This window comes from Ambystoma mexicanum, chromosome 1p (assembly GCF_040938575.1).
Source record: "Ambystoma mexicanum isolate Mex_15411 chromosome 1p, UKY_AmexF1_1, whole genome shotgun sequence".
In the NCBI taxonomy this organism is placed as follows: domain Eukaryota; kingdom Metazoa; phylum Chordata; class Amphibia; order Caudata; family Ambystomatidae; genus Ambystoma; species Ambystoma mexicanum.
Window position 1 is genome coordinate 732,428,993 of NC_090921.1, and position 27,349 is coordinate 732,456,341.

Genomic DNA, 27,349 nt, shown 5'->3' on the forward strand with positions numbered 1-27,349 from the left:
CCTCTTTTACAACAATCTTGTGAACCATTCCTTTTAAGCATCCTACATTACTCTTGAATACTCCTGGATACTTAAATAACAACTCATGTCTTCCAGAATTATTTCTACACGATCCATGTATATTGGCCACATTAAGTACTTGTTCCTCACTATTAGGGTCTAACTTAATGCATAATCCTCTCTGCTCCTTCCAACCCAGCAATGTTTCTCCCCTTTTTGTGACATACATTTTTCCACGAGTCACTCTGCCCTTAAACTCGAACTTGGCATTACAACATTACAAAATTTCTATCTTATCACCATTGTACCCACCGGCATTTTATCAGAGGGTAGTAATTGCTCAATAGAACCACCAACTACATTCTCGAACACCACTCTGGACATTAACGTGATCTTTGAACATGAATCAGCCAACATCTTAAGTAAGTGTCCATTCACTTTTATCCAAGCAGAGGGGTGTTCACATTCATCAGACCCTGAGCACTTTACCATGTGAACAGTAACAATTTCATTCTCAGAAATATCACCTTCCTCAGATGTTGCACCATCATATTCTTCAATGAGAAGAGTTCCTTTTCCACTACCAACCCGATAATTTTTGCAACAGCTCTCAAAATGACCCCATTTCTTACAAATGCTGCAATTCACGCGCCTTCCAGGACATATGGGAGACATGGACAAATGTTGAGCACTACCACATCTGAAACAGTCTGTCTTCCCTTTTTATGTGACCCTGGCACTATCTTTCTGGACGCGTCTATTTACCTGTTCACTACCCCCACCTTTGTTTTGGGTAGACTCATAACGTCTATCAGGTTTGAACTTTTGTTTTTTCTTTTCTTTCACGTAGGCTCCCTTCTTATCATTCACCTTCAGAACCTCAACAGTTGACATTGACTTATTTTCCTTAACCCCCAATTTGGCTACGCACTGTAAGGTGTGCTCGATCCTTTTTGCAATGCCTATTACCTCCTCTAAATTAGGGTCATCTTTCAACCAAATTTCCTCGCAAATTTCATCATTTGCACAATGTAACATAAACTGGTCCCTTTATATGTTCATCTAGGCTAGCACCAAATTTACAATTAAGAGACAAGTGTCTTAGAGACGTGATGTAATCTTCAACGGATTCTCCTTCATTTTGGAACCTCATGCCAAAATGATATCTTTCCAAGACAGCACTCGTTTTAGCTTCAAAATGTTTGTCCAACTTTAACAAAGCCACATCAAAATCGTTAGATCCCTCTTCCAAATCCAGTTGAGAAATGTCTGGGAGAGTGTCATATATTCTCTGACTTTCATATCCCAAAAAGTGCCTCAGCATTGCCACCTTTCTCTCCATCGACATCCCATTACCACAGGTAGCTTTAATGTAATGTAAAAACTCCTTTTTCCAAGGCGTCCATTTAATCTTGGTCGGCCCTGGATTAGGCATAAACACTTGGGGACCCGGTACTCCAGAAAGTGCCATATTATAACTTCAATCTGGAGCACTGGGTAATATATATATATATATATATATATATATATATATATATATATATATATGCATATATATATATATACAGATGCATATGCGTCTGGTGTCGCTCGTCCAGGACCAGAGCAGCCTACTCAGACAATCTCTCCCCTTTCACTGGGTAGATATCTGTTAGCCAAAACTGGGGTTATTCGAATCAGAACACTAGACTGCTGGCAATATCTCACCTGTTCCTGTTCTCAGCAGCAATCCCAGGCTGCCTTCCCCGCAGGGCCATAGGCGGGTTCAACACAAAACACGCTTCACCCTGCGAAACTAGACCTCTATTTCGAAAGCAGAGTTTCCACCACGGAATTTGCCTGACATCCGGACACGTGACTCACTTGTTTAGAACAGCAATCCAATGAAGGGCATGGCGTAAATGACTCTCGTTTCATGCTTTGCTTTGCCATGTTCATTCTCGAATGAGCATGGCAAAGCATGAAACAAGAGTCATTTATACAACAAGAACACCCCACGGTAGCACAAGCCGTCTGGTCTGTCTGGATGTTGTTTAGGCAGGCCAAGGCCCATGATGAAAAATGTGGAAGGACTCACTTTTTCAACGAGCCCTCCTTGGAGGAACCATGAAGTCCAAGAGAGCAGGTGGAGAGAGATTTTGCACCGGGACCACTGCGAGAAGAGCGACCCAGTGTGGAAGGAGCACCAAAGAGAAGGGGGAGAAGAAGCTCCTGTCAGTCTGGGAACACGAGGAGCGTGGCAAGCAGAAGTGAAGCCACCTGGAGAGATGTTTCCTTGCGGAGCTGCCGCAGACCAAAGGGAAGCTTAGCACAGTAGCCAAACCAACTGGCTGACAGCCAGCGTCCCGAAAGCCCCAGGACAGCACGGGAGGCACAGGGTCCCCAAGACGGTGGTGTAGAAGTTGGCATGCCCAGGAAAGCTCAAAGTATAGGGTCTGGGACCCCAAGAAAATATGTTTTTGCCGATTGGGGAAGCATCAGTAGTACTCCTCATAGTTGAAGTATCTGGCAAGAGAGTATACCAGTTAGACTATGCACAGAAGAGGGATATGCGAGTCTGGGACCCGCCGCCATAAAAGCAATCACAGGCTTCATAGTCACAGTACCTGGTATTCTAGTGAACCAGGTTGATTGTGAGAAAGCTAAGAACCACCAGGAGAAAGGAGTCATTTCCTCCGGTGTTGGTAGGGTACCCCTACAAAATATCCCCACCAAAAATATTGCTGTACATATGGCCGTTTGTCTCGCCATAGGCGATATTTTTGTGGGGATATTTTGTGGGAGCGGGGTTTGCGGGGGTGTCCCCCGCACATTTTAAAATAATGCAGTGGTGTCCCCCGCATGGTCCATGGGTCAATATCGCTGCAAAAATATGGCTATATTTTTGTATCGCGATATTTTTGCGGGGATATTAACACATGGAACCGTTGGTAGACACTGTAAAAAGCCAAGAGAAGGGAGGCAATCTCTTGGCATTGTGAGAAGCCTAGGAAGAGCCGGGTCAAGGGAGTCATTCCCCCTGGTACTTGTAAACATTGTAAAGAACCTGAGGAAGACCAAGAGAAGGGAGCCATTCTCTTGATATGGAAGGGTTTAACGTTAGAACTTTTGTTTTTAGCATAAGTTTGGAACTTTGTTTTACATAGCCTGGAACTTTGTTTTTGCTTTCTTCCTAAGAGCAGATTGCGACTGGAGAAGGGAATGATTCCCGCAGGAAACAGTTTCCCTGAACACAGGAGAAAGTTTATTTGTAAGTGCGAGGGTTAGAGATAGGTTTTTGACACAGGACGGTGAACTCTTTAGTTTCATGGACGTTCTGATAACTCCTTTGTTTTTGTTGAAGTATGGAAAACCCATCTTGGAGTTAGGGTAGTTGGGTTTTCTTTTCTTCATTTTGGTAACAATAAAAGTGTGTAGCAACAACCATGCCACCTTTGTGTCGAACTCTTCTGCACCCTTACACCTCCCATTTCTCACTGGTGATGTATCGACCGAGGGGGATTGTGAGGGGCCACAAATGAGAAGCAGACACAAAGTTTTGGCAGACATATGTATTAATCTGAAATGGGTTGGATAAACGCTTAATCCGAAATGGGTTGGATAAACGCCTTTCTAACCCTATCCTTAAGATTTTCCATGCCTAGGAAACTTAAATACCATCCTTGTGTCCAAAACATTCTAATCCCTCACACTAGAAACCAACAACTAAGGGTGTAAGGAAATGTCTGACTTATGTTTAGTAAAATGTTTTCATAATCAAAATATAAAGATAAAACCAACGAGAGGTTTTTTTCCAAGGAGAAATGGATGTCTAGGCAGGATGGCAATGGTGATTCTTTTGAACAACAGTTTCTTGATATCCTAAAAGTGTCTCTTTATCCAATAGTTCCTTTAATTCTTTAGACTTGATTCAAAAGGTTCTTGCTCCTCAAGCAATACATTCCAAAATATCCAACACTTTCTTGGTTTATTTTTACTGGATTCACAAAGTTCTTGTGCATGTAATATATTCCACAATACGCTTTCTTTAACTTCTCTTGTATTTTGATGGATTGCCTGTTGTACTCCTTTACCAGGAATCCTCTTGTGAGCTCTTCAGATTTCCTGGTAAACTCCCTTGCCAGGTATCTTGCCACAATGTTAAAAGGTCTTTGTACAACTCCAATTGCCTGGTGTATTTACAAACCAGCACTTCTTACATGTGCTTCTCTGATTCCCTGGTATACTCCCCGGCCAGGTATCTTGCAACAAGGTCAAACTTTCCTCCACGACTTTGGTGGATCTCCCCTGGTATACTCCCCTGCCAAGAATATTCCCACAGTTGGAATCCTCTTATGGGCTCTTTGGATCACCTTGTATACTTCGCTGCCAGGTATCTTCCCACAGTTTTGAGTTTGTATACAGTTTGGAATGCCTGGTACATTTCGCTGACAGGACTTTTAATTGACTTTTTAGATCCCCTGGTATACCTCTCTGCCGTGTAGCTTTCCCCAAATGTCAACTGCCTAGTGTATTCTTTTTTCCAGGACATCTTATTGGTTTCACTGTCCTTTTCACGATGTCACAGCCACATCAACTTTATATTCAATATCTTCACTTGGAGTAACACTTGCTCCAGCTTTCCCCCACATTGACATCTCGCACGTACATATTTGTTTTGTTGCTGCACTTTTCTCTTGTCTGTATTCAAATATTCTTATTGGACATTGCTTTAACATTGGGTCTTGTCTGCATCGGAACCACTTTTGAGCATTGTCCATAATAGCAATTTCACATTTATTCACTTGATTGCATGTGTCGGCACACCCCGAGGACCTCAATGATTCTATGCACACACACCGGCTGTTCGCAGCATCCCTGATTTATGGTGTGTCTCTGCGGTGGGACTTCCTCTCTGGGTCAGCTCCTTACACAATGCAGACGTTTCTCCAGCGTTTCCTGCAGTTCTGCCTTCACTCGCTGGCTTCCCTCTGTGGCTTGGACTGGAGAATGCTGCTTCCCGGGATGACCATACCTCCAGGGGCTCCGCTGCACCCCCCAGTGCTTCCACGGGCCCCCAGGTGTGCCTGCTGCATCTATTTCCTTCACGCCATGCCAGCATGTGTGGCTCGCGTTCGCGAGCCGCCTCATGGATATGCCAGTCTTCTCTCTGTCGGCTTTCTCCTGCACTGTTCTCTCCCGTACACCTCCCTCGTTGAGTGTGGATGCCATTTTTAAATGTCCCACGCACTATGGGATCAGCAAAACAACTAGTAAGCACATTATATTTCAGACCTTGCTTAGTCTGCATCAACTCCTCCTTCCTATTTTCCGTCTGAGTACTTGAGGTTTTATGGGAGCCGAAAGTCCATAGATGTTATTGGATTTTTAAAATGATGCTCAAAAGTTTTATGTAGAGAAACGTCAGAAACGGGAGATGTTATCTGTGTTGTAAATGTTTGAGGTATAAATGGAATTTTGTTCAGGGCGGCACAAAGGAAGGGGTTTCTCAATAAGGGGCAACTGTGGGATGACAACAAGCCATCAAGAGGAGGAAGGAGAGAATATCAACTGAGCCAAAGAGGCTTTTGGGGATACACAGGACACCCTACGTAGGTTTGGAGGCATGCAAGATCATACAGCAGCAGGGTAAACGAGAAGGAAGAACAGATCAGGCAACTCTGACCAATGGAACATGAAGAAAAGGCAGACCTCCATGGTGAACAAGAACGGATGGGAACCATGTACCTGACAAACGAGGATTCCCACTAGGGGTGTACAGATGTTGGAGATCAGACTACCCACAGAAATAAGAGAAGCTCATTGCCTCTATACAAGTTACTTTTACAGGCACCACACCCTACAAGCCCATGGAAGCAGGCAGCAGGCGTGACTTGTGTATCTGCACCCTAAAGTACAAGCAAGGAGTGTACTTTCACGAGACAAGCCTCTGTGTGTGTGTGTGTGTCCAGTCAGAATGTACAGTGGGTGCCTTCTGTGGGAATGTACGCAACACACTGAAATACACTATAGACTACAGGTAAAACGAGACAAAGGAAGGGGCAGAAATTGCCTCCTAGGATATAGGAACCAATCTCTGTAAAAAGGAACACAGAGAGGCATGGATGCAGACACCATAAAACACCAGAGACTAAGAGCCCCAAAAGAGAGAGACTAATTCAGAACAGGATGACAGTAACTTGGAATGCTGAAAACATCAGCATGGAGCTGGTACAAGGTAATAGAGTCAAGGAAATGGTAGGAGGTAACTGGGCAGGGTACTGTTACAAGGTAACTGAATCTAGACTATGCAAGGCCAAAGCTGTCGAAAAACAGACTAGAACGAAGAGAAAAGGTCAAGCAGAGTCAAGGGAAACAGTCTGGCTATGCTGGTTAAAGCTTGAGACTAAACAGACTTGAAAGAGAAGGCAGAGCAGGGAACGGAGAAGGAGAATAAAAGGAAACAGCAGAAGTAAGAGAAACTGAAATCCGCATGGACAGAGCACAATAAGCATGGCCTTGGGGCAGCAGCACAAGAAACGGGGGTTGATGGCTGAAGGGACACAGTGCAAAGAAAGGAGAAAATATTGGGAGGAGGGGCTGAGATGGCAGAGCTGTGGAAATTGTAACAAGGAAACTTAGTAGCAGGGATCCATCGCAAACCAAGCACAGTGCAGAATGGCCATCCAGGCAAAGAGTGATTCCAAATGTGCCGCAGCTGAACGAGGGTCAGAATTCAATGCAAGAACAGGCAGTATTGCTAGATTCTGTCTGGAACAAAAGACAGCTGAACCGATGGAGATAGGGCTCCTAACTCCCTAACCAAAGGAAGAGTACTCACTAGATCCTGAACCTGAGGCGAGACCTCCAATTACCACTGCGTCAACGGTGAGACCCCCGTTCACACCTACCCCGTCGTCGACCACTCTGTCGGCGGTGAGAGCGCCTATGACAACTCTGCCGACTGTCTCGTCATCAATGACTACTTTGACTGCACCGACAATACAACATTCGCGCCTTTGTTGACAACATCGGCGACTAACAAAATAGTCTGAGAACCGTCCTTTCTACTCCTCCTCGACCAACGACTCCTGCTGCAACCACAACTACAGGTCCTGTAACGGCGACTACACAGTCAATAAAGTCCCCATTCTCGTCTCTTTCTCGACAAGGGGAGCAGGATAAGAGAAGGGAGGACCCAGTGGACCTAGAGGAGGACGGCCCCAGGGTTCAACCCTTGAGGGAGCATTTTCATCCGGTGGGATCATTGGAGGGCACTAGCCCGTCAAGAGACCACCATCGGCCTCTAGAGATTTATCCCTGGACATCTTAACTACCCTACAGAGTCTTGTGGTGGAAACACAACAGCACATGCTTCCACAGTTGGCTACAGTGAAACACACTCCGGGGGACAACCCGCCAAGACCAAGGCATGTTCCTCACACACACCTGCGCCTAGACAAGCAACACCACCCATAGTGGATGACCCACCCTTGACTGACATGGTGGAGCAGGATACAGCGGAGGATATGGATGAATTTGATGATTTCATAACAGCTGATGACACACCGTGAGGCAAAAAACCTTAGCGTCGTCTTTGACTCCTCCCTCTCCTAACAGCATGGACCTTGTCAAGAAGGCCCACTATCGGCTGCACATCCTCAGAGGTATTCTCCCTTTCCTCACCTTCCCCCAGAGACTCCATGTCTCCAGATCCTCTTTCCGTCTCCTTCAACTAATCCAGATTAGGACTGCGAGATGTATTCTTGGCCTCAAGCCCATAGACCTCATCTCTGCAGCCCTAATTTCTCGCCAATAGTTCCCAGTTGCTGCTAGGATCAAATTCAAGACCCTCTTCATCATCTGCATGGCTTTCTGGGGCCTGGGACCCTGCTATATCCAACTATTGCTCCCTGCTAGAGCCCTTCTGTCTACTAGCGCCAACTCTTTGTGAATCAGATGCTTCTCTAAGCAAAGAGGGGGGAGTAGATGTCACTCCTCTGCAGGACCCTCCCTCTGGAATGGTCTCCCTGCCCCTCAGGCTTCAGCCGTATCTCCTTAAGTTCTGGAAGCTCCTCCTCCTTCACTCTCCCCCCTCCCCTGCTAACTCCTGCTTCTGCCTGAGTGATGGGCTCCCTGGTTCCCTCCGAGTACTACACCCATCCCACCTGCACTTACCTGCCTTCCCTGGCACTTGTCCTATTGCCTCCCCTTACCACTTGCACTTCACTCCTTCGCCCTTTTCCCTTCCTTCCTTAGCACTGCATTTTTGCGCGGTCCGGCACTTCCCCCCAACCTCCTCCCTCGCACTTTTTGTTCTGCATTTACACGATCCGATATGATATGGCATTTATAATATGCCTACACACAAGTGTTTCAAGAAGTCACGAGGCAAGGGAGGGGGAACAAAGGGAAGACAGACAATGATCTTACTAAGCCAGGTGACAATGAGATCGTGCAGTGGAGGGGGAGGGGCAAGGGGATGGGGCAGTGCAGTACATGGGAACACACAGTAGAACAAATAAATAAAAAGGGAGGCCAGCTGGTGGTAAGTGCAGACATCAAGTGTCAAGTGCTGGTAGGGCACTGTAGGGATACAGAAATAGACCCCGAGTGCAAGGGCTGCCAGGGGGGGGGTCACCAGTGCAGGAGTGCAACTGACGGGGAGGGGACCTTGGCCCGAGATCTTAGGGAACCCGAGAGACCAGTGTAGTTTCAATTTCAACCAGGAGTTCACCAGGGGATAGGAAGAGAAAGCAGAAGCAAAGAGGAAGGTCTTGAGGTGCTTCCTGAACCGTAGATGGTTCTCCTCAAGTTTCAGGGAGGCGGGAGGCTGTTCCAGAGGGAGGCCCCAGCCGAGGAAAGAGATCTACCACCAACTCGCTGCTTGGAAAAGCGACTGATCCTGAGGGAGTTGGAGGCAGAGAAGCGAAGGGTTCAAGAAGGAAGATATTTACGAAGAGGGAGTTGAAGGTATTGAGGCCCCAGACCCCAGAAGGCCTTGCGGACAATGCAGAGGGTTTTGAACTTAATCCTCGCAGCCACTGGGAGCCAGTGCAGAGATTTCAGTCCCATAGAGATCCGACTGTCACAAGGCTTAGTAGGACTGTTATTGTATCTTTTTCCTTTGTTTCCGCCCCCCTTTTTTTGTCTTGTGGCACCTTCAAACACCATCTTTTGTATGGGAGCCTTACAAATATCCAATAAAATAAAAATAATGTTGCGTGTTTGTTCTTGTACTAGCGACCAGGACTTGTTCTGCTTTGTAAAACAAACAAAAAAGATGTTTTAAACATTGAAATTGTGCCTGCATTTGCAGTGGTACGACACTGTAAACGTTTGACTGGCAAGCGCTAGGTGTATAATTCATTTTCTAATCTTTATTGTTTGGACATGCTGTCTTGCGATCAAACCTGGGACTAGCGGAGTCATCCAAGCACTGCAGATCAAATCCCCCTCAGCCCACCAGTTTGCCTGCCGCTCCCAGGAAGATAAGTGAAAGAATGCTGGAAATGTGTGCTAGGCTGGCGATATCAAGTTTGGACAAGCTGGGCAAGCGGTATCATCTCCAAGGGGGCTGGATTTTGCGGCTGGCTGTCTGTAGTAGGATGCCCGACTGGTTGGGAATGTAGTGGCCAAACGAGGCAGGTTACGAAGCACGGTTTGGGGAGGTGGTTTGCCTGTGTGCCTAGGTCACCAAGCACGCCATGCGCCAGGGCTACTGCTGCATCTGAAAGGTAAGGCGCGCTCGATCAGACAGCCATGATTCGTGTTTGCTTGCCAATTAAGTTCCGTCCCCCCTAGAAAAGGGGTGGAGGCGGGGGTGAGCGGGCGAGTGGGAGCGTTTGACTGCTGCAGAAAGGGCTGGTAAAACGGTTTGTGTTAGGATTTCAATGGGAACTGCTAATTTGATACTCCTTGCGGCGCATAAACTGAGCTTTTGATGTCCGTTAGATTTTCACAATGGCCCATTGAAACTACATAGTCTGTGCTGTGCCCTGAGGGAGCAGGGAGACCTACCTAGAAAACCACACATGCGAATGCAGCCCCGCGCACATCTCGCTGGACGTGCATATGGCAAGTGCGCCTGGTTTTGAAGTGTCTAGCGCTGGTGCTCTGTCTCAGTTCGGTTGTGGGAAGCACTAAGAGCTTTTCCATGCAGTGTCTGTCCTGACCACAGATCATGAATTATAAAACTCTAGGCGCTCGGATGGCTTCCCTATCTGCAAGAAGTGTTTCACAGATCCGTCTGTATCCAGTCATTAGCTGCGAGTGGTCGGCCTCTCTGTGCAGTTTGTTTCCGCAGCGTCCTTGTCGGAGCAGTGCTTTCCCTGCCACCATGGTCTTGATATTGCTTTATGCTTTGCCATGCCCACCCCGCCCTTTAACCTGTCCACATGTCCTTTCATTTCTGGAGCCTGGCATTTTATCGGTGGAAAGCGTGTATGTTGAAAATTGCTGTACGTGTGGTTGGGGTAGAGGGGCGTCCTTGCGATCACATCACCCGCCCGGCGCTGTGCATTTCCCTTGGGGGTGGGCGGATTCATCCCCGACGTGCTGTCATAGACCGAGGAGGTGGACATGCAAATTCACTTTAGACCATGGCTATTAGCCTGGATTACTTTCAACAAAGCTTACAATGACAAAGCGGAAGAGGCTCACAAATGTTTATTGGATCCAAAAAGATGCAAGACGTGTGCAGAAATACCTGTAGCATTGGCATAACATTGCATCCCTAACCTTATGTAAATACGAGGTTCTGAAATGTATTCCTTTACACACTATTGCAAATGGGCTGCGATTTGCGCCTTAGAAACATTTTTACATTTTGAAAACTTAGCTCGCAGTGGCGGCTCCTTAAACCACCTATTAGTGCCAGCTCTTTAAGCTAACCTCCCAGAGGCTCCCCCACTGGCTGTGTTAACTTCCCACACTGCCATTCGAACTGCCAATTTCCCCATGCTGCCCATCCCTTCCAGCTCAGTTACCCACCAGTCGCAGATTCTTACACTCCCCACTTTCCCACACTCTCCGTCAACTGCACACCAGTGCCAGCTCCTCCCAAAGGATCTTTTTTTTTCTCTTGAACTGTTCTTTTGTACACAGATTGCTAGGCTGCGCCCTTCGACCCCACGCCTGGTTATACCAACCTAATTTTCCCTGTTTGTCACTGCAATTCAGGTCAGCCTTGGAGAGGAGTGGCTTAACGCTTCGGGCTCTTGTGTGCAGCCCATTCAACCCTGAGTGATGGAGTACATGGTAAGGCCCCTCTTTGCGCTTTTGGCATGTGGTGGAGGGTCCTGTGGTGTTGGTGAAGGAAGCAGGAGCGGATCACGATGCAGCACCACCACAAAACCACCTTCTTAAAGCTTTAACCAAAAGAGACCATAGAGAAGGTCTTCCGTGTGAAATGACCATTGTAAGTGTTAAAACGCTGTTCCGAATTGAGTGCCCGCCAGCATTTCATGCAATTCTGTGCAGCTTCGTGTGTACAGCAATACCTGCTCCACCAAGAGAATGTGTGATTATCGCCAAACACATCAAAACATTTGTTATGGAAGTAAAAGTGGACAAACTATAGTCAACCCATTTGCCTTTCAAAATAATGAAAAGGAGCGGTAGAGAGTGGTGAAGCATTGTATTGTCAATACTTTTTGTGGTCCTGCTGCTTTGAGATCCGTTCACTCCATGTAGAGCCACAATCCCGGCAAAATGTCTGTAGCCTGCACTCCTCCTTATTTATTCCATACTACGTTTAGATGTGCCCGATATGCAGCCAGCTCTTAAAAGGCTCATTCTTATCCGTAATGTGAAGTGTCTAATATGATGCACCCAGTGGCCCGGGTAAGATTTGGAAGTTGGAGTATTTTAGTCCTCATTTTTTAAAGTTGGGTGAGAAATGATTTTTAGGGATTAAAAATGTAAGTTGCATTCCCAATGAGAGTATTTTATAAGCGAGTAAACATATTTTTTTTAACTAGAAAACGAAAATGTTTATTGAATAATTTATTTGTACCTAGTTATTCATGCACTTTAAAAGATACTTGTTTAATTCTTCCGATCAGGCAGTTTGAATAGTAGTTTCTTCCTGTTGTACGACTGGTCCAAACATATCCATGGAGCTTTGTAATAGAAGGCAGGGGAACATGGTTTGACGTGTCTGTTTCCTATTTTTTGTTGGGAGTATTTTTACTCCCTATTTTTATTTTTGGGGAGCATTTGCCTATTTTTAGGGAGTAAATGTGGCTGATTATCAGGAGGGCTGGGTGCACCGCTGACATTTTGGCGGCCTCTGTCCATGTTGCTCTGCAAGAAAAGAGGATGGATTGGGGATGTTGGTGGAATAGAAGGGGATGCAGATGCATGATACCTGAAGTGTTCATGAGTCCAGGACCCTAGACCAGAGTGTGCTTATGGTTCTATGGGACTCATTTATTGAAGTTCCGACGGTGTTAAATCGTGTATTTAAAAAAGCTATACAAAGTCGGCTAGATTGTTTGTGTTCTAAGCGGGTGGGTGTTCAGCGTAAGACCTTTTTAAAGAGCTTTCAATGATTGGAGACCATCTGTGATCATACAAAGCTCACTGGGGTTTTGGGGGGTCATTGCAACTGGCCTCTGCAAGTGTGGAACCCGGGTTTTCTGGATTGTGTGCCTTTTTAATGAATCCGCTCCAATGGTCTGGATGGTGAATGGTGCATGTCTGCAGCCATAGGTCGTGCCTATTGGTTGCACAGTTCTTTCTTTGGTTGGCGGACATGCAGAAGCAAGTCCCATTGGTCAGAATATCTCTTCCAGGTTACATGCAGCAGGGAGGGAGTGGGCACTTCAGCAAAGCACAACACTTGAAGGTTGGCTTTTTGCAAGGCCCTCATGTATCTCCAGTGATGGTCAAAGTACGAATGCAGAGCCTGCAATAAAAAAACTGGAGATTGCTGTTGGGAACGTGGTCCGAGCCTCATTCACATTTGAAAATGCACTCAAACTTGTGGTGTATAGACCCCTCAAGACAGTTGCATTCCCTTCAAACTCGAGCAAATTCACAGCAGCTTCTTGGCATGGCAGGTATGTGTATTTGATTACAAATCCCAGATAGAGCAATAACTTTGTGTAGGATCCTAGTGGCCTTGCTGAAGGTCACCTTCATTTTCATTCATACGTACTTTTCAGAAACCATGGGCTGGCTTTTAGGGGCTGCCTGGAAGTTGGGTGGTAGTCCTAAACCCCTGCATAGCTGTGTGCTGTTCCCACAAACAAGCATAACTTAAGTCCTCCCCCAGCCAATCGGGCGAGGGTACTTGCCTGTGGAAATGGACAGGATCTTTGGACAGTAGAGTCCTGTCGATAGCTTTTGCACATCAGAATTTACAATGCAGTCTGCTCTGCGGGCATCAAAGCTCAAGCTGTAGAGCTGGGGGTACTCCAATCACGATATAAATCCACTTGACCAATCTATAAATCCTTATATTCAGCAAACAGAGTACTTCTAGCTTTGTTTGCCCCATCCTGAAAGGAAGCTTAGAAGAACGAGAATGATAAGAAATGTCCTCTGGGTTTTGCAACTGGCCTTTCAACCCTTAACGACGCTCAACAGAAGATCAACACTCTATAAGGTCACATGTTTGCAGTCATTGTGTGACACAGGCCTACAACTTATTATGCATGTTGAAAAGAGAAATTGTGAAGTTTCACATAAACAACTTTTTTTGTGTATGTCAACTGAACAGAAGTTATGAAAATTAACGTAGCAATTTAACAATGTTTTTTAAAAACTTTTTAATATTGTGATTCAGTTAAGTTTTTTATGAAAGTGGCACCCGTTTGGTAGTTATCTGGATCTGTGGATGGTTATGGCGTTCAGATACAAATATGCCCATCCAGTTCACATCACCTACCTTACACACTAGACGGGTAGCATACAGTGATCCATCTACCTTACACACTAGACGGGTAGCATACAGTGATCCATTCCCTGCCGTCTCCTGCTGAAAGAGATTCTAATTTAAATGCACAGCTGATAGCAATGAGACATGTTAGAAAGCATATGTGACAACTCAAAGCTACTCAAGCTACTCAATCCCTGGTCAATGCAATTCCTTGCTGACGTTTTTCTCATTGAGACTCTGGATGTGAACAAGGACTTTTGTGCTGCCCTCTAGAAGACTTTGTTCTGGAGACTTGGACAGCATATCCGGGAGACCCCACTCTACCAGGCAAGATTGTATTCATTTTCCTCTGGGGAGAAAAAACTCGAGCAGATCACGAGTCGGACATTGGGCCTGAACCCTGCTTGGCTCATCCACCTTTACCACAGGTTGAAGGCTCGACCTGGAATAGGGGTTAATAAAAATTACCAAATTACCTAAACAACAAGGAAAGTGTAAGCTATTCATAGCTAGGACTCCTGTGTGAATTGCACTTACTGTGATCTGTTTCCACAATGCACCTGTCTTATTGGGAACCATGAACATCTTACGGATGTGAAAGGTGTAAGCAGCCATAATAGGACTATGTGGTATAGACCAAGGCATAGAACAAGTAGTGTCCCAAAGCAATTTGCAATGTAATACTGAAGGTTTGCTAATTAATTTGGAACTTATGTAGCAGAACTGGTGATTTAAATTACCCTATTCAATGAAAACACAGCTCACCCTGCACTACTCTCTTGCCCCCTGGGCTCTCCTTACCCTCTTTTATTTTTCTTCCTTTCATTGCAAATTCAAAGGTGCTAATGGAGAGAGAGTGCAGCAGTAATAATCTCCTCAGGCTCCTAAAAGTGCCAAAAGGCCTATGTGGGAAGCATTCTTTATTTTCAAATAATTGCAAACCAGAAGTACTTCTGGATGATATTTTTGCTAAGCCTATTCTGTTCGGCAAAGATCAGTACATGGTAACTTAATTTTTTTAACAGACAGTCCTGCAATATAAATGTAAGTTGTTACATAATGCATAATTGTAGTATGTCTACTGTTAAACGGTGCCACTCCTTGTTTTTTTAGTAAAGTTCAGAGTATCTAAATCACTTGGTGTCATCTATATTTCATTTTAATGGGGAAGAGCCTTTCAGTAAAAACTGTTTTCACAGCTTTTTTTTATCATATCTTTTTATTTATTTATGTCTATTCATGCAGCTAACCTTTTCATTTTACACTCGCCTCACTAATGTCTTACTTCAGAGGTATTCACAATTGATTTATTGTTGCTCATTTCAGGTCTTGGATACAAATAACATCTGGTGACATAAACATTTTTAGCCCACAATTCGTAAACAAATACATTTGTTTGCTAATCAAGAACATGTTAATTGGCAAACTGCTAATCCCTTTTTGAAAACGAATTTACGCCTTGTAGACTATTGACTCTGAAAGCTGTAACAATCAGCCACAGATTTACGCAATACAACATATTCAGTCAGATTATGGTTCTTCAGGCACATAAATTTAATGTCTTGGGTTTATAGTCGGAGTGGTTTGTGCCACCCTGTTTTAGGTGGGCTGATCTTTGTAGAAATCAGAGAACATGCCTGTTCCTCCAAACGGATGCCTGCAATGTTTAACACACTTGAGTGTGGGCTACTTCATCATCATCAGTACCATGGAATGGAATGGATTTCAGAAGGCATGCTCATCAAGGCCTTTGAAAAAAGACCACCAGTACCCCATTAAACTTATCAGAGTCACTTTATATTACAACATTGACACTATTGACCACACCATGAAACGGACACCGTTGATTGGTGTGTTAGTGCTTAAATTCCATGTGTTCTTATTACCCAGCTGAAGAGTGTTTGCTTTACTGAAGTTTTAAGGATGCAAAAGTCTTGAGGCATTTATGCGGGTATTCAAAGCAATAATTGCCACATGGCACGTAGATCTCTGTAGCATGTGAGGGATGGGCCACTGCACAGAAACAGTAGGTCATGTGAACACTGACTCTTCTACCAACTGCAACAAAGTTGTCATCACCTTGCACATCAATCCCAAAGAGGGGTCTCTCAGCCTATTATGGCGCGAGCTTCCTCCTGGAGGTAGTACATGGAGTTGGCGGGAGAAGCCCCTGGCACACATGGTCCATGCCCTGACCTAAGTGATAATCTGTCACTTACAAAGGCACTGGTCACTCTTTTGATGACAGGATACTATGTGAGTACTTACATGCAGGTGGCTGGCGGAGTGAGGCCGGAAGTAAACTCTGCATGCTTGGGCTTGAAGAAACCTCACCCTAGGTCAGGCATGCTGTTAACTCTTTGACCTAGGAGGTCAAAAAACCAAATATCAGCGTCGGGTTACTAGAAAGATTGTTAGGGATTAGACTGTGATTAGAGGGCTTAGCAAGGTGCTCAATGAGTCGCAAGGCACATCCAGTACATTTTCAGCTTTTATTATAAAAATGATGTTCCAAAAAACAGTCAACATTTTGGCTCACAGTCTAGGTGGAATCCCTGTCCACCTTTCCCACAACCTTTGAGGGGGCTTCCTCCTCCCTAATGCACTCCAACAGGTCGTACTGCAGTGCCAATTCACTAGAGTCCTGGTACCGCTACGTGTCTGGCTTAGTCCAGTTCTAGGTAGGGCATAAAAGCTGTGACCATATCCGTCTGACTCGCTCAGGGACTTTCCAGATGACATAGTGGGGTAGTTTGGTTGTCCCGTCACCCTTTCCTATGGATGACGGTCTCTCAACCTTTTCCTCACTCGCCGATCCTCCTCTCTTCTATACCGTTGTCTCTGTCCCTCTCTCCATACTCCTCTCCTGATCTTCCCCCTCTTTCCCCATTCTCCCATCTCCACCCTCAAATTGATCTCTTCCTTCTCTTAATTCCACCTCGTAGTCCTACCTCTCTCGTCCTTTCTGTCTCCACCTTTTAGTTCCCTCCTGACCGTATCCGCTTTTTGTATCAACCAAAGGACAGAACAACCCACACACAATTGTAAGGAAACCCAGACAGCAAGCTTACTACCGCACCAGGTGCAATGAGAGTCTGTAAACTGGTATAAAGACCAGTGATGGAGACTGAACAAAGATCTAACTGTCCCTATTTAAACCATACACTACTCCTAGGAATTGGTGATGTGCTGCCTGTCTCTGAATGGATTGAACAAGAGAATGTCCCCACAGGGCTCTGTTAAAAGTCTGCAGAAAGTATTCAGTGTCTCATTGCAAACACTAGACTAAACAACTAGATATATACCAGTATTTTGTAACAATCATCCACTCAACAAGGGCCATTGACATTCAAATCAAGCCAAGTCAGCTTGTTTGAATGGTTGAAGAAGCGTGCCCACAACTTGACTAATCAATTGGTGAAGGTTGATCAGAAATCTGGCAGATACACTTTAAGGTTCTACGAATGTAAGATCCTGTATGGGGCCAAGATCTATCCATTAGTACTTTTAGATTATTTACCCACCTTGGAGGGCTTGATTTGGCGTAGAGTGCTACGGCTGCCTAACTGTATACCAGTTGACGCTATCGGGTATATGGCATTGTGTTTGTATTTTATTGAATTTATATAGCCCTTTAATTGTGTCACTACGTGCTTGGGCAATTTGGAAAATTGTATCACTTATAAGGAAAATATTGTTTCCCTCTGTGGCACCCCTATTTGAAGATTTAACTACTGTACTTGAGGCTCAGGGAAGCACATGGCTTGGAGAAGTCCAATCTTTTTGAATTAAACTCTTGACCGAACTGGGTACCTCTGTATGGAACCTGAGGGAACCTGAACCTGAGGGATAACCCAATGCATATTAGAACACTGCTATTTGATTCAGATTGGATTGTAACTATTAGTAAATTCCATTTATATCCCTCACTTAATCACCTTCAATTCGATCATAAGAAGCTTGGAATTTTGGTCCCCTTCCTTTCTATATATCCAGCCAATTCCATTCTAAGGTTTCGGCTGAATTTTATGTAAAACGAAACCAATCTTAGCAAGACACAGGGTTATTAAAAATTATGATGTGGTGTCGTTTCTGTAAGACTGCCTCTGAATGTGAAACATTAAAACATTTATTTATCTATTGTTCAGCTCTTCTTGGGCACAGGTGGAATTTTATGAAAAGTTTTTTTTTTTTTTGCCATGAGACCATGTGGGAAAGCAGAAAGTATTTGGTCCAACTGTTTATCAGGGCAAACAGCCTCAACAGTCTTAGCGGTATGTAACTTCATTGCCTGCCTGGCTTTGGAAACTGAATCTCAGGTATAATGTAATAAAACACTAATTAATGATCTTGGACTAAATTAGGAATTATACACTTATTGTGGTGTGATGAAAGAAGGTTGAATGTAGAATATCTTTTTCATTTGTTGTTAATAGTCAAAAGACTTAGTTCAACGTGTATTGTATTTAAGCGAATGTTCTTAATATGTGATTAACTGTTTTATGAAATTGGTGTTTACTATTTTATAACATTTTTTTAATGATTGTAATGCTTTGTAAAGTTTTGTAATATCTATGTTAAAGTTTTTTTTCAGCCAAATAACATTAAATAAAAAAAGAAATAAAACAATTTGATATTCTAAACCACTGAAGTGTCACTATCTCAGGTATGCTAATTGTATTTCTCCTGGATCACGAGAAACTACGTTAAAAGGTGTTAAATTTATATTTGCAAGCAATGCCACTACCAAGACGTAGTTTAATCTTTGGGCTCTAGCTCTAAGTGATCAAATAATCTGGGATTCGCTGCGCTCCAGCTTGCTTCCCAGAGTTCAAAGTCGACCGGCTTCAATGGCTTAAGTAGTTCTGGCCATCTTCATCAGGACTGTCTTCAACTAATCCATTGAATTACTAACACTCAGAAAATGCAAGTTCACCCATCGCCAATTTCGAGTAAATGCAGTACGTAGTTCCCTTGCCATGAACTGGGCTATGTGCTTCACCTGCACCTAAACAAACAATATGAACTACTCACTTCAGTATCTGTGAATATCTGACATTTCTGAAACAGCTATTCATGTTTTTAATGCCAACACATCGTACCTATGTGGGTATTTGATGCCACAACCCCAGTTTAACAGTGGAGCATCTGCTCTGGTCCAACGGAAAAATACAGACCACTAGTATCACCATAATGTTGGTTACGGAACCCTAATGCTGCTCAAATCTCGTGCCCCGTGACCCCAGAGGAACAAGCAATCCGCTCGATTACTGAAGTCAGTCTGCTGCCAAGGTGTGAGCCAGCCTAGGTCAATCTCTGTGGACGGTGTCATCTGTATACACATGGAGTATGTTCCACACGGGGCATGTCGGTTAATTTTGGGGTCTGCCACATGGTCAGTTGCGCATTTCTAACGTCACTCGGGACATGTTATCGAACAAGAGCATCAGGGATGCTTCGTCGTCTCTTTAATCTTTAAGGAAAACCTAGGGCATGGGATATTGGTTTGGCCGACATTCAGGATGGGCCGTAGTCTCTTGATTTTTTTTTTTAACATTTTTTTTTTTTAGTTCATTGGTGTGAGGAGAGAAACTGAACACTGCCATTATGCAGTGTTCGTCAGACTGTCGATGTTCCTGTTGGAGTGTCACCTCTCGCGGTATGTTACTGACCCTCTTGCAGGCATCTCTCAGAAGTCGTCTGGGATGACCTAGTGCTTTAAGTCTGGTAGTAAGTAGTTTGGTTTATCTCTCAAATGTCCCCCTTTTGGAGCATTTCCGATGGAATCTTAAAAATTAACCAAATGGTAAAATATCCCTCAAAGGCCTAGGATGGAAACTGGCATAGTCCAAAATTGAGTTCCTGTCAGTGGTTTTCCTAAAGACTGATGTTGAGTTTTCTGTCTAAAGCAAGGATTTCCAAATTCAAGAAATGATCCACCTCATTGCTGGATGTATGTGCCAAATGTAGTAAGTAACATGTTCTGGTTATTCAACTACGTCCTAAATTTGATACATTTATTGATTCCCATTGAAGATTGTAATGGTTTCATATTTCGGGCCCACAGGTTAACTTGGCCACCAATTGGAATATCTGCTGTATAAATCACATCAGCTTCGAACTTTGACACATACAGGTTAGCTAATGCTGGGGCAAATGTTGCACCCGTTGCGGTGCCTGACACTTGCTCATAGAATTGATCTAGGCACATGAAGTAGTTCTTGGTGAGGGGCAGCTTCGCTAGTTGCATAATTAATTGTACGGGCACCTCGGTTGGAGGAGCTTTTTCTACTCTAAGATTTGTTTCCATCTGTGGTATTCGTGCGTAATGTGCCTCAATGTTCATAGTGACAAGGAGCTGTTCTGAGGCATCAAACTTTTTGTCCATTAATAGGATCAGTACAGCAGTGGCAGTTTTGAGGTATGATCTCATCTTGGGCATCTCTGGCTGAAAGAAGACATCAACGAAGTAGGACAATGGTTCCAAGATCGAGCCAATCCCAGACACAACGGGGCATCCAGATATTGGGGTGTAAGCCCCTCGTGAACCTTTGGGAGAGCATAACCTGCTGGAATCCTAAGGAACTGCAAGCAGAAGAATGCAGCTTCCTTTGTTCGTATGTGCCCTTCAAACAGGGCTTCCTCTATTATTGCTGCAAGAATGCCCCTCAGGGATTCTGTGGGATCACGGGCCAGCCGTAATTGTCTCGATCGTCTAGCAACCTGGAGACTATGGCACAGCAACTGGGACACCATGGCATTATATTCAAAGGTATCCATGATGACACTAGTGTTGCATTTATATGCCGGTTTGATGTGATCTTTTTATTGCTCTCTCTTTAAAGAATGGTAGGCATATTGCCTCCAGCAAACCGGCAGATAAAGGCGGCACTACTGTCTCCTCCAAGTCCTCCTCCACCTGCTACACCCTCCTCTGTTGGTCTGACGTCTCTCCTGACCTGACCCGTACACCTCTCACTATCCTCTTGTATAGATTTTTATAGTCCTCCCCTTCCTGCCTAGAAACTTCTCTCTGGTCCCATTGATTACCTGGGTCAGCTGCTTCCCTGGGCAAACCTCTGTCTTTGCTATCCCTTTGAGGGCTGGCACTTCCCATAGAAGTCTTCATAAGGCCCTCTAGTCCGACCCCATCCCCCCTTTTCAGCCTCCAGCTTTGTCTTGTCGCCCATGCACCTTGATTGTTTTTTCTGGGTCTCTTTTTCACTTGGTAAATCAGTGGTCCAACAGGGTGCACGGAATGTTCCTAGGTATTCCCTATTCCTGATTACCTTTTGCTAGTCCGCGCTTCACCACAACTGCCCCATTGCTCTCCTATAGCCAGGCTGTAATTTGTGGTGTAGTTGTTGGGTCTCCTATTCGACTCCTGAATGGGGACCCCTATTCTATTCCAAAGAATAAAGGTGAGCAGACACGGGTCTAGTTAAGATGCTATCAATCTTACTCTTCATATTGGCCTTTGAGGTCTATTTAGTGTGGGGTGCATACCCTCTCTAAAGTGCCTCGGCACTGCACACTAACATAAACACAACAAATGCTGAGGGTTTCACTCCCTTTGTCTAGCCTGAGAAGCTGTAAGACATTCATAGTATTTAAGTAGCTATTCGTCTTTGTTGAACAAAAAGTAGAACACATACGTAAATCATTCATGGTTTATAAACCAATGTATATTATTTAATGAATCCATATTCGAGGCCTAATGCCAATGTGCCAGTGCATTTCGGACTTCAGTGTCCATCATTAGGGCTGGTTATTACCTAATTCACCGCCCAGAGTCAAACAGCAAAACAAAAAAACACCATTCAGGCAACATTGATCCATGAAAATCGGGATCATTGTGGACAATTCATTTAGATTATATGACATAACCTGAGTTATTGTTAATACGAGTAGCAGAGAGTAATTCATACTTGTGTTCTGGGCCTTTTCCACTTCGTTCTAGGTGTTGGCCCTCTATTGACCTTCATGGACTCGTTGTTGGGACCTCCCATGTGGAATTAAACATCGCCCTGATTTCCTCCTATGCAAATACAGCATAGGTCACAGGAAGTCGCAACAGGTCCAGGAGCATTTGAGAGGTAACACTTGGCATATAGTAGAGATAGGGTCAATACTCAGCTGGTCTATCTTGGTACAGGTGGTTCACGGGAACTGCAAGGACAGGAGCTGGCTGTAAGCAGTGGGTCCAGGACAGAAAGAGAAGCCAAGCAAATATACTAGGTAACAAGTATTGAGCAGAATACAGGTTGTTTTGTAGTATGATATGGGGTCTCCAGGGAAATTGGGTATAGCCCTTGGGATTTATGCCAGCAGATTACGTTTCACAAACGTCATACAGCATGTCCCAATTTGGACATGCTGAATAGACTGTTGTACTCTGCTTGTGGTAAAACTGGAGACCATTGACCATATAGAAACTAGGCATAAGCAACAAAAAGCTTTCCTTTATCTGACTTAAGAGTTTGGCTCATGGGGGTGGGGGAGTCACAAGCTATACGGAACTGATGCACAACAGTGGAATTATTTGGAATGAAGTCTGACAACCAAAGTGGATATAGAACAAGCAGATAGGAAGGGCAGAACATAGACCCAGAATGAAAAGATGTAGATGGAGCCTCAAGATAGATACTATTCTAGCACTAACTTAGGTATATGGCAATGCTAGGAGAAAGAGAAAATGGCGAGTCAAGAATTAGGACCAGATATCTGCTACTAGCAGGGAAGTGGCCAGTGTAAGCGGGTAGAGGTACTGGTGAATCTTAACATCAAGAAATATAAAAAAAACTGAAGGCACTAGTTAGAAACGAGAAAAAAGCTTGCCGCCAAGTCGCAGAATAAATGGCGATATCGGGAAATTCAGGACATTGAAGAACAACCACATTAAGCGAGGGGCAGCATTCTAGGAGAAACACTAGAAAGAAACCAACAGAAAAGCTTAGTGCAAAAATGTGCTGACAACTTGCAAATACGTGGACAGATCCGGAAATTCAGGGCACTGGAGAACAGCAACATAAAACTATAAAGCCTAGGAGTGAAGCGTGAAATAAACCAACAGGAAAGCTTCGTACGGAGACTTGCTGCGGAATGGGCAAATGTGTGGAATTGTCAAGAGACAAGACTGGAAGGTGGGAAACGAAGAGAAATTGGCACTTGCAGAGTGAGGATAATCTGTGAAGGAGGAAAGCTCACAGAAAAGGGGATACTGTAGAAGCGAACAAAATTACAGCACAGAGACAATGGGGGGAATCGAATGGTGTACTGCAGGCAAGATTCAGATTCAAAAGCAGAATCTCCAGGGAAGGTCCAAAATGCTGGCCAAGGCCATACAAAGTATGAACTTCCGTTGAAGGCAATTGATAGAATAACTACTACTGTTGAAAGCCAGCTTCATGAGAGGCCTTCCAGATAACACCAACAGAGGGTGGAGCAGGCTGTACCGTGAAGCAAACTCCATCAAATTCCCTTCTTCTGCTCTCTGCAGCATGAGCCAGTTGAGAGCAATTCTTGTCCTCCCTCAAGTCCACTTCCACATGGAAAAGCATATGGAATGCACTTTCTAGATCAAACCAAAACCTGCACCGGAAAATCGAATGAGTTCTGTATTCCGATGTTGCTGGGAAAGCAAGCAGATGAACACACAAAGGCAAAAGCCTACCATTGCGGAATTGCCGGATTGGGCGGGTGGGGTGCAGCCAGGGGAGAAGTGGCTGGCGAAATGCCCTGCAAGCCGCTGGAAGGACTTTGATTTCGTGTCCCACCCACCCTTTTTATGATGCGGTAGGGGAAATAGCGATTGCAGGTGGGGGAGGACCATGGGGACTCTGAGATCCCTATCAGGCAAACTCTGGTGCTAGAATGGGGCACGGTTACAGGAGGCTGCGGGGGGGGGGGGGGGGCGGGGCATGGGGGAAGGATGAGGGGAGAGCTGGGCCTGGTGGAAAAGGGGCGGCTGCCTCCCAGTAACGCCTCCAGAGTAGGGCATGGTGGGGAGGGGACAGGGCCTCCTCACCATGCAACGCCTCTTTGGGGGCTAGGTAGCCATGGTCCACCTGGATCACTTGCCAGTAGGGTTGACAAATGTGTAATAAATGTTATTGATGATGATTGTATTCTTAAGGTTTGTGATTAAAGAATGTCAGATTTTTGGTGTTAAACTATCTTTGCTGTGGAATTAAAAAATGTGTCCGGTTTGTAATCCAAAATTAAGTGTTTTGTGTGTTCACTCTTCCACTGGACATGCCGCCCTGCTCAGCCCCATAGGCAGCCTGCAGGTTCCAAGACTATACATAGGATGAAAACGCGTTTCTGAATGTCGCCATGCAGCAGCGCTTGGTGGCAGGTTGTTCAGAAAGGGACAATAGAATGCTATTATATGTATTTTTCTCTATCATCTTAGTTAGACTTTTGGTTGGGGTTGCAAACCGTTCTGTTGCAAGCTCTGGCGGGGTCATTTTGTGCTACATTTCCCACCAGGCCCCGACTGGCCAGTAGGGCATTTAGCCATTGCGGGCAACGCTTGCCCAATGTGGGCCAATTCCGGTTTAAAATAAAGTATGCTGCCCTATTTTAAAGCACAGTGTAGTTGGGCTGAGCAGCAGCAAGTGATGTGAAAAAGAGTTATTACTTGCACACCGGGTTTTCCCAATTTCTTGATGTGCAAAAGCGGGCCAGAAGAATGCATGTTCTATGCTGCTGCCGGCGGCAACGAATGGTCTGTGTTTCCTGCCATCTTGCTGCTCCTTATCTCTCACCTCGCCAGCTTCCGCAAGCCAAAGCCTATGTTGCTAAGTTGCTGATTGGACACAGTGATATAACAGCCGGCAGCAGAATGCTGTGCTCTAGCGGGTTTCCTGTTGGGCCTTCCTCAAGCCTTCAGGCACCCGCTTTCCTGCTGTGTTGCCTTAACATCGTCGTGGCCTTGCAGCACAGTTTATTTAGTGCACGTCTCCTCACCCGTCGCAGTTGGATTGCACGAGTCGCAACACTGTCTGCATGCCTTCTGCTAAGCCAGGAGCAATGCACCACTAAAGCCAAGCCAGCCTAATGGTGAGTGGGCACTGTGGCTGTTGTGCGCGCACATGAGGGTTTGTACTGGCCCTTTGATTGTGCCTGTTGAATGGCAAGTAGATTCTTCTGGTACCGCCTGTAGATTGGGGTGACAAGAGAAATGTAAGGGGCTCCACTACAGGATCAGTTTTTAAGGGAACAATATACATCGATGTTGTTCCTGCTGCTTTGTAAAGGTTATTTTGCACCGCAAGGTATAAATAGCTAATTGTTTTCCACACACCTCAGAAGAGAATCGATTACTTTGTCTCCAACAATCCGCTTTTTCTGAGATTTGTGAAAAGCGAGTAAATGTGTGCATTAAAAATATAATTAATAATAATGCACACATTTACTCACTTTTGCATATTGCTGTTGCATTATGGATATTGAACGTATGTGCATTACTGTGGCATCTGGATATTAGGAAATGATATACCTGCTGCAGCATTGTGTGCATTGACCAAGATGTATATACTAATATAGCAGAATGTTTTTGTCAGATCATTTATCAATTGTCAGAATGGATCCATAGTCCCCTTTCTTTTCCAAATAAATGTTGGGGCTCCCCTTCTCCCCTCAGACTTTCTTATTTCCTTGCTGACCTGCATATTACTTATTCTTGCAAGGTTGTGTGAAGAAGGATCGGCCAATCACATACAAGTCTGTTATCAAGTTTACTAATCGAATAAATAACCTGGAAAGTGTTAGGGATAAACTCCTATGAGAAAAAGTATTTCAATTCAGCAAAAGAGAACATTGGTCTATGAGAGAAAGCAAAACAAACCCCTGTCGGGATGCAATTACTAATCTGCCACAGATGTCCATGTCCTAGGCTCTACCCTCAGTGATAAATTGCCCAGCAGCAGCCCATTCCTAGGGCTATAGTTGCCTGCCTGCTTTTTTACCATATTCTACCAGCATATTGTTTCTCTGTACTACTTTGTGTCTTTGTCATGCATAGATATTATCGCCTTCCAGCTGTGGGTGACCCTCCTTGCCTTTTGGAAATCACTTGTTACTGTGCAGCAAGGGTTTCTCCCCCTTACTTTGGGTTTTTATCAGGCTTTCATATTGTTACTCAGCAGCTATCGTCACTGTCCTGAGAGTCTTTCCCTTCTTGTCTGGCCTCAGCGGGTATAGCTCTCTGCAAAGTCTGGTCTCTCTTTCAGGCTGATGTATGCCAGTGTCTGACATACAGCGCCCTGCCAGCTCTCTAAACGTTCTCTCTGGTCTTTCTCTCAGCAGGTATTTCCCCCTTCTTTGTTTATGAAGCCTTCAAGCCATATAGAGTGGCAAAAAGGGCTTGTTCTGGACATTTCTCTTGCCCACTCTCTAGCTTCAGTGCATGTTCCTTCTCCTCCGAGACTCGAACCTGGGATGTGTCCTAATTGCTGAGTCATGGGCTCTCTTGTACTGCTCCTGATTCACTTGATTAATTCATGCTTTCGTCTTTTATTACACGCCCAATAACAGAGACCAGTCTCTAAGCGCTGGACCATGATGTATATCTGTGTTGCTCTGCGTTGTCTTGGTTCCAAGACAAACACATTTCCCCTGAGCTATCCTCCCGACCCTTGATTTTACAATTGTGCTTCCGATAGCCGATTTCCTGGTCTGTCCCTAGAGCGTGACTGGTCATTAATTTCCCTTTCTAGTCTTTCCCTGTCGGAGGATGTTCCTATTTCACTTCACTTTCCCAGCTGGGGCTGTTTGACTCCGTTTGTAACGATTAACATTTAGAAGCTGTGCGAAGGTGGCAGAGGGCTGAAAGGCTGGCATGACATTTTGAAGTTGGGCAAAGAGGTGTTCTTCTATGCGTCTCGGCTGTGAAGATCCGGGTCTTTGGTGCCTGAGGAATGAGAATGACTGACCACGGCTTGCAAATGGGCTAAGTGGATTCCTTTCCCTTTGTGGGCCAGCATATCGTATTCGGAAATACTGCCTCTTTTGTAAACGCCATGAAATCATGACTCCCAACAACCTGAATGCAGCGTTTCTCTCGGACCTCACAATTTCCCACTTTGTTATAAAATAGCACTGCAGGTAGAGTTTCATATGCAAAGCTTGAAAGCGATCTAGCATCTTAATGCTTTTGCCGCCTTCCTGGCAGCTTTATCTTTGCTAGGACTTAACACGTGCGCTGACGCAACAGCTGGTTGCATACTTCCCCCATCTATTCACTGTTTTATCACTGGACTCTTCCTTTGGTTGTGCCTCATCCTATTTTAGTCCCTTATCCTGCTTTCCCCTCCGATACTAGGTTAATGCCTGCTTTGTCTCTTTTAGTTATTTATGTTTTGTGTTATGGTTTTAAAAATAAACCTTTGACAATAAAGAGAATTACAGTAGTAATACAGAACGCTATCAGTCAATTACACAGCAGACCAAAATGTTGAATGCAAAAATGCTGAATTTCGA

The 27,349-nt window shown here is 44.8% G+C and overlaps 1 protein-coding gene across 3 annotated transcripts in view; it reads left to right on the plus strand.

The window, feature by feature from the left end:
* SHC1 (SHC adaptor protein 1) overlaps nucleotides 1–27,349 on the plus strand; it is a 604,616-nt gene that overhangs the window by 99,430 nt on the left and 477,837 nt on the right. The window contains exons 1-2 of one of the 3 annotated variants that reach the window (XM_069650220.1): nucleotides 9,604–9,716; nucleotides 11,161–11,238. The exons of 1 other annotated variant lie outside the window; for it this stretch is intronic. In XM_069650220.1, the coding sequence (XP_069506321.1) occupies nucleotides 11,227–11,238 (12 nt within the window). In that variant the 5' untranslated portion in view covers nucleotides 9,604–9,716; nucleotides 11,161–11,226. Of the gene's footprint in view, nucleotides 1–9,603; nucleotides 9,717–11,160; nucleotides 11,239–27,349 lie in introns of those variants that run through there. One more of the 3 variants, XM_069650218.1, reaches the window with a different exon arrangement.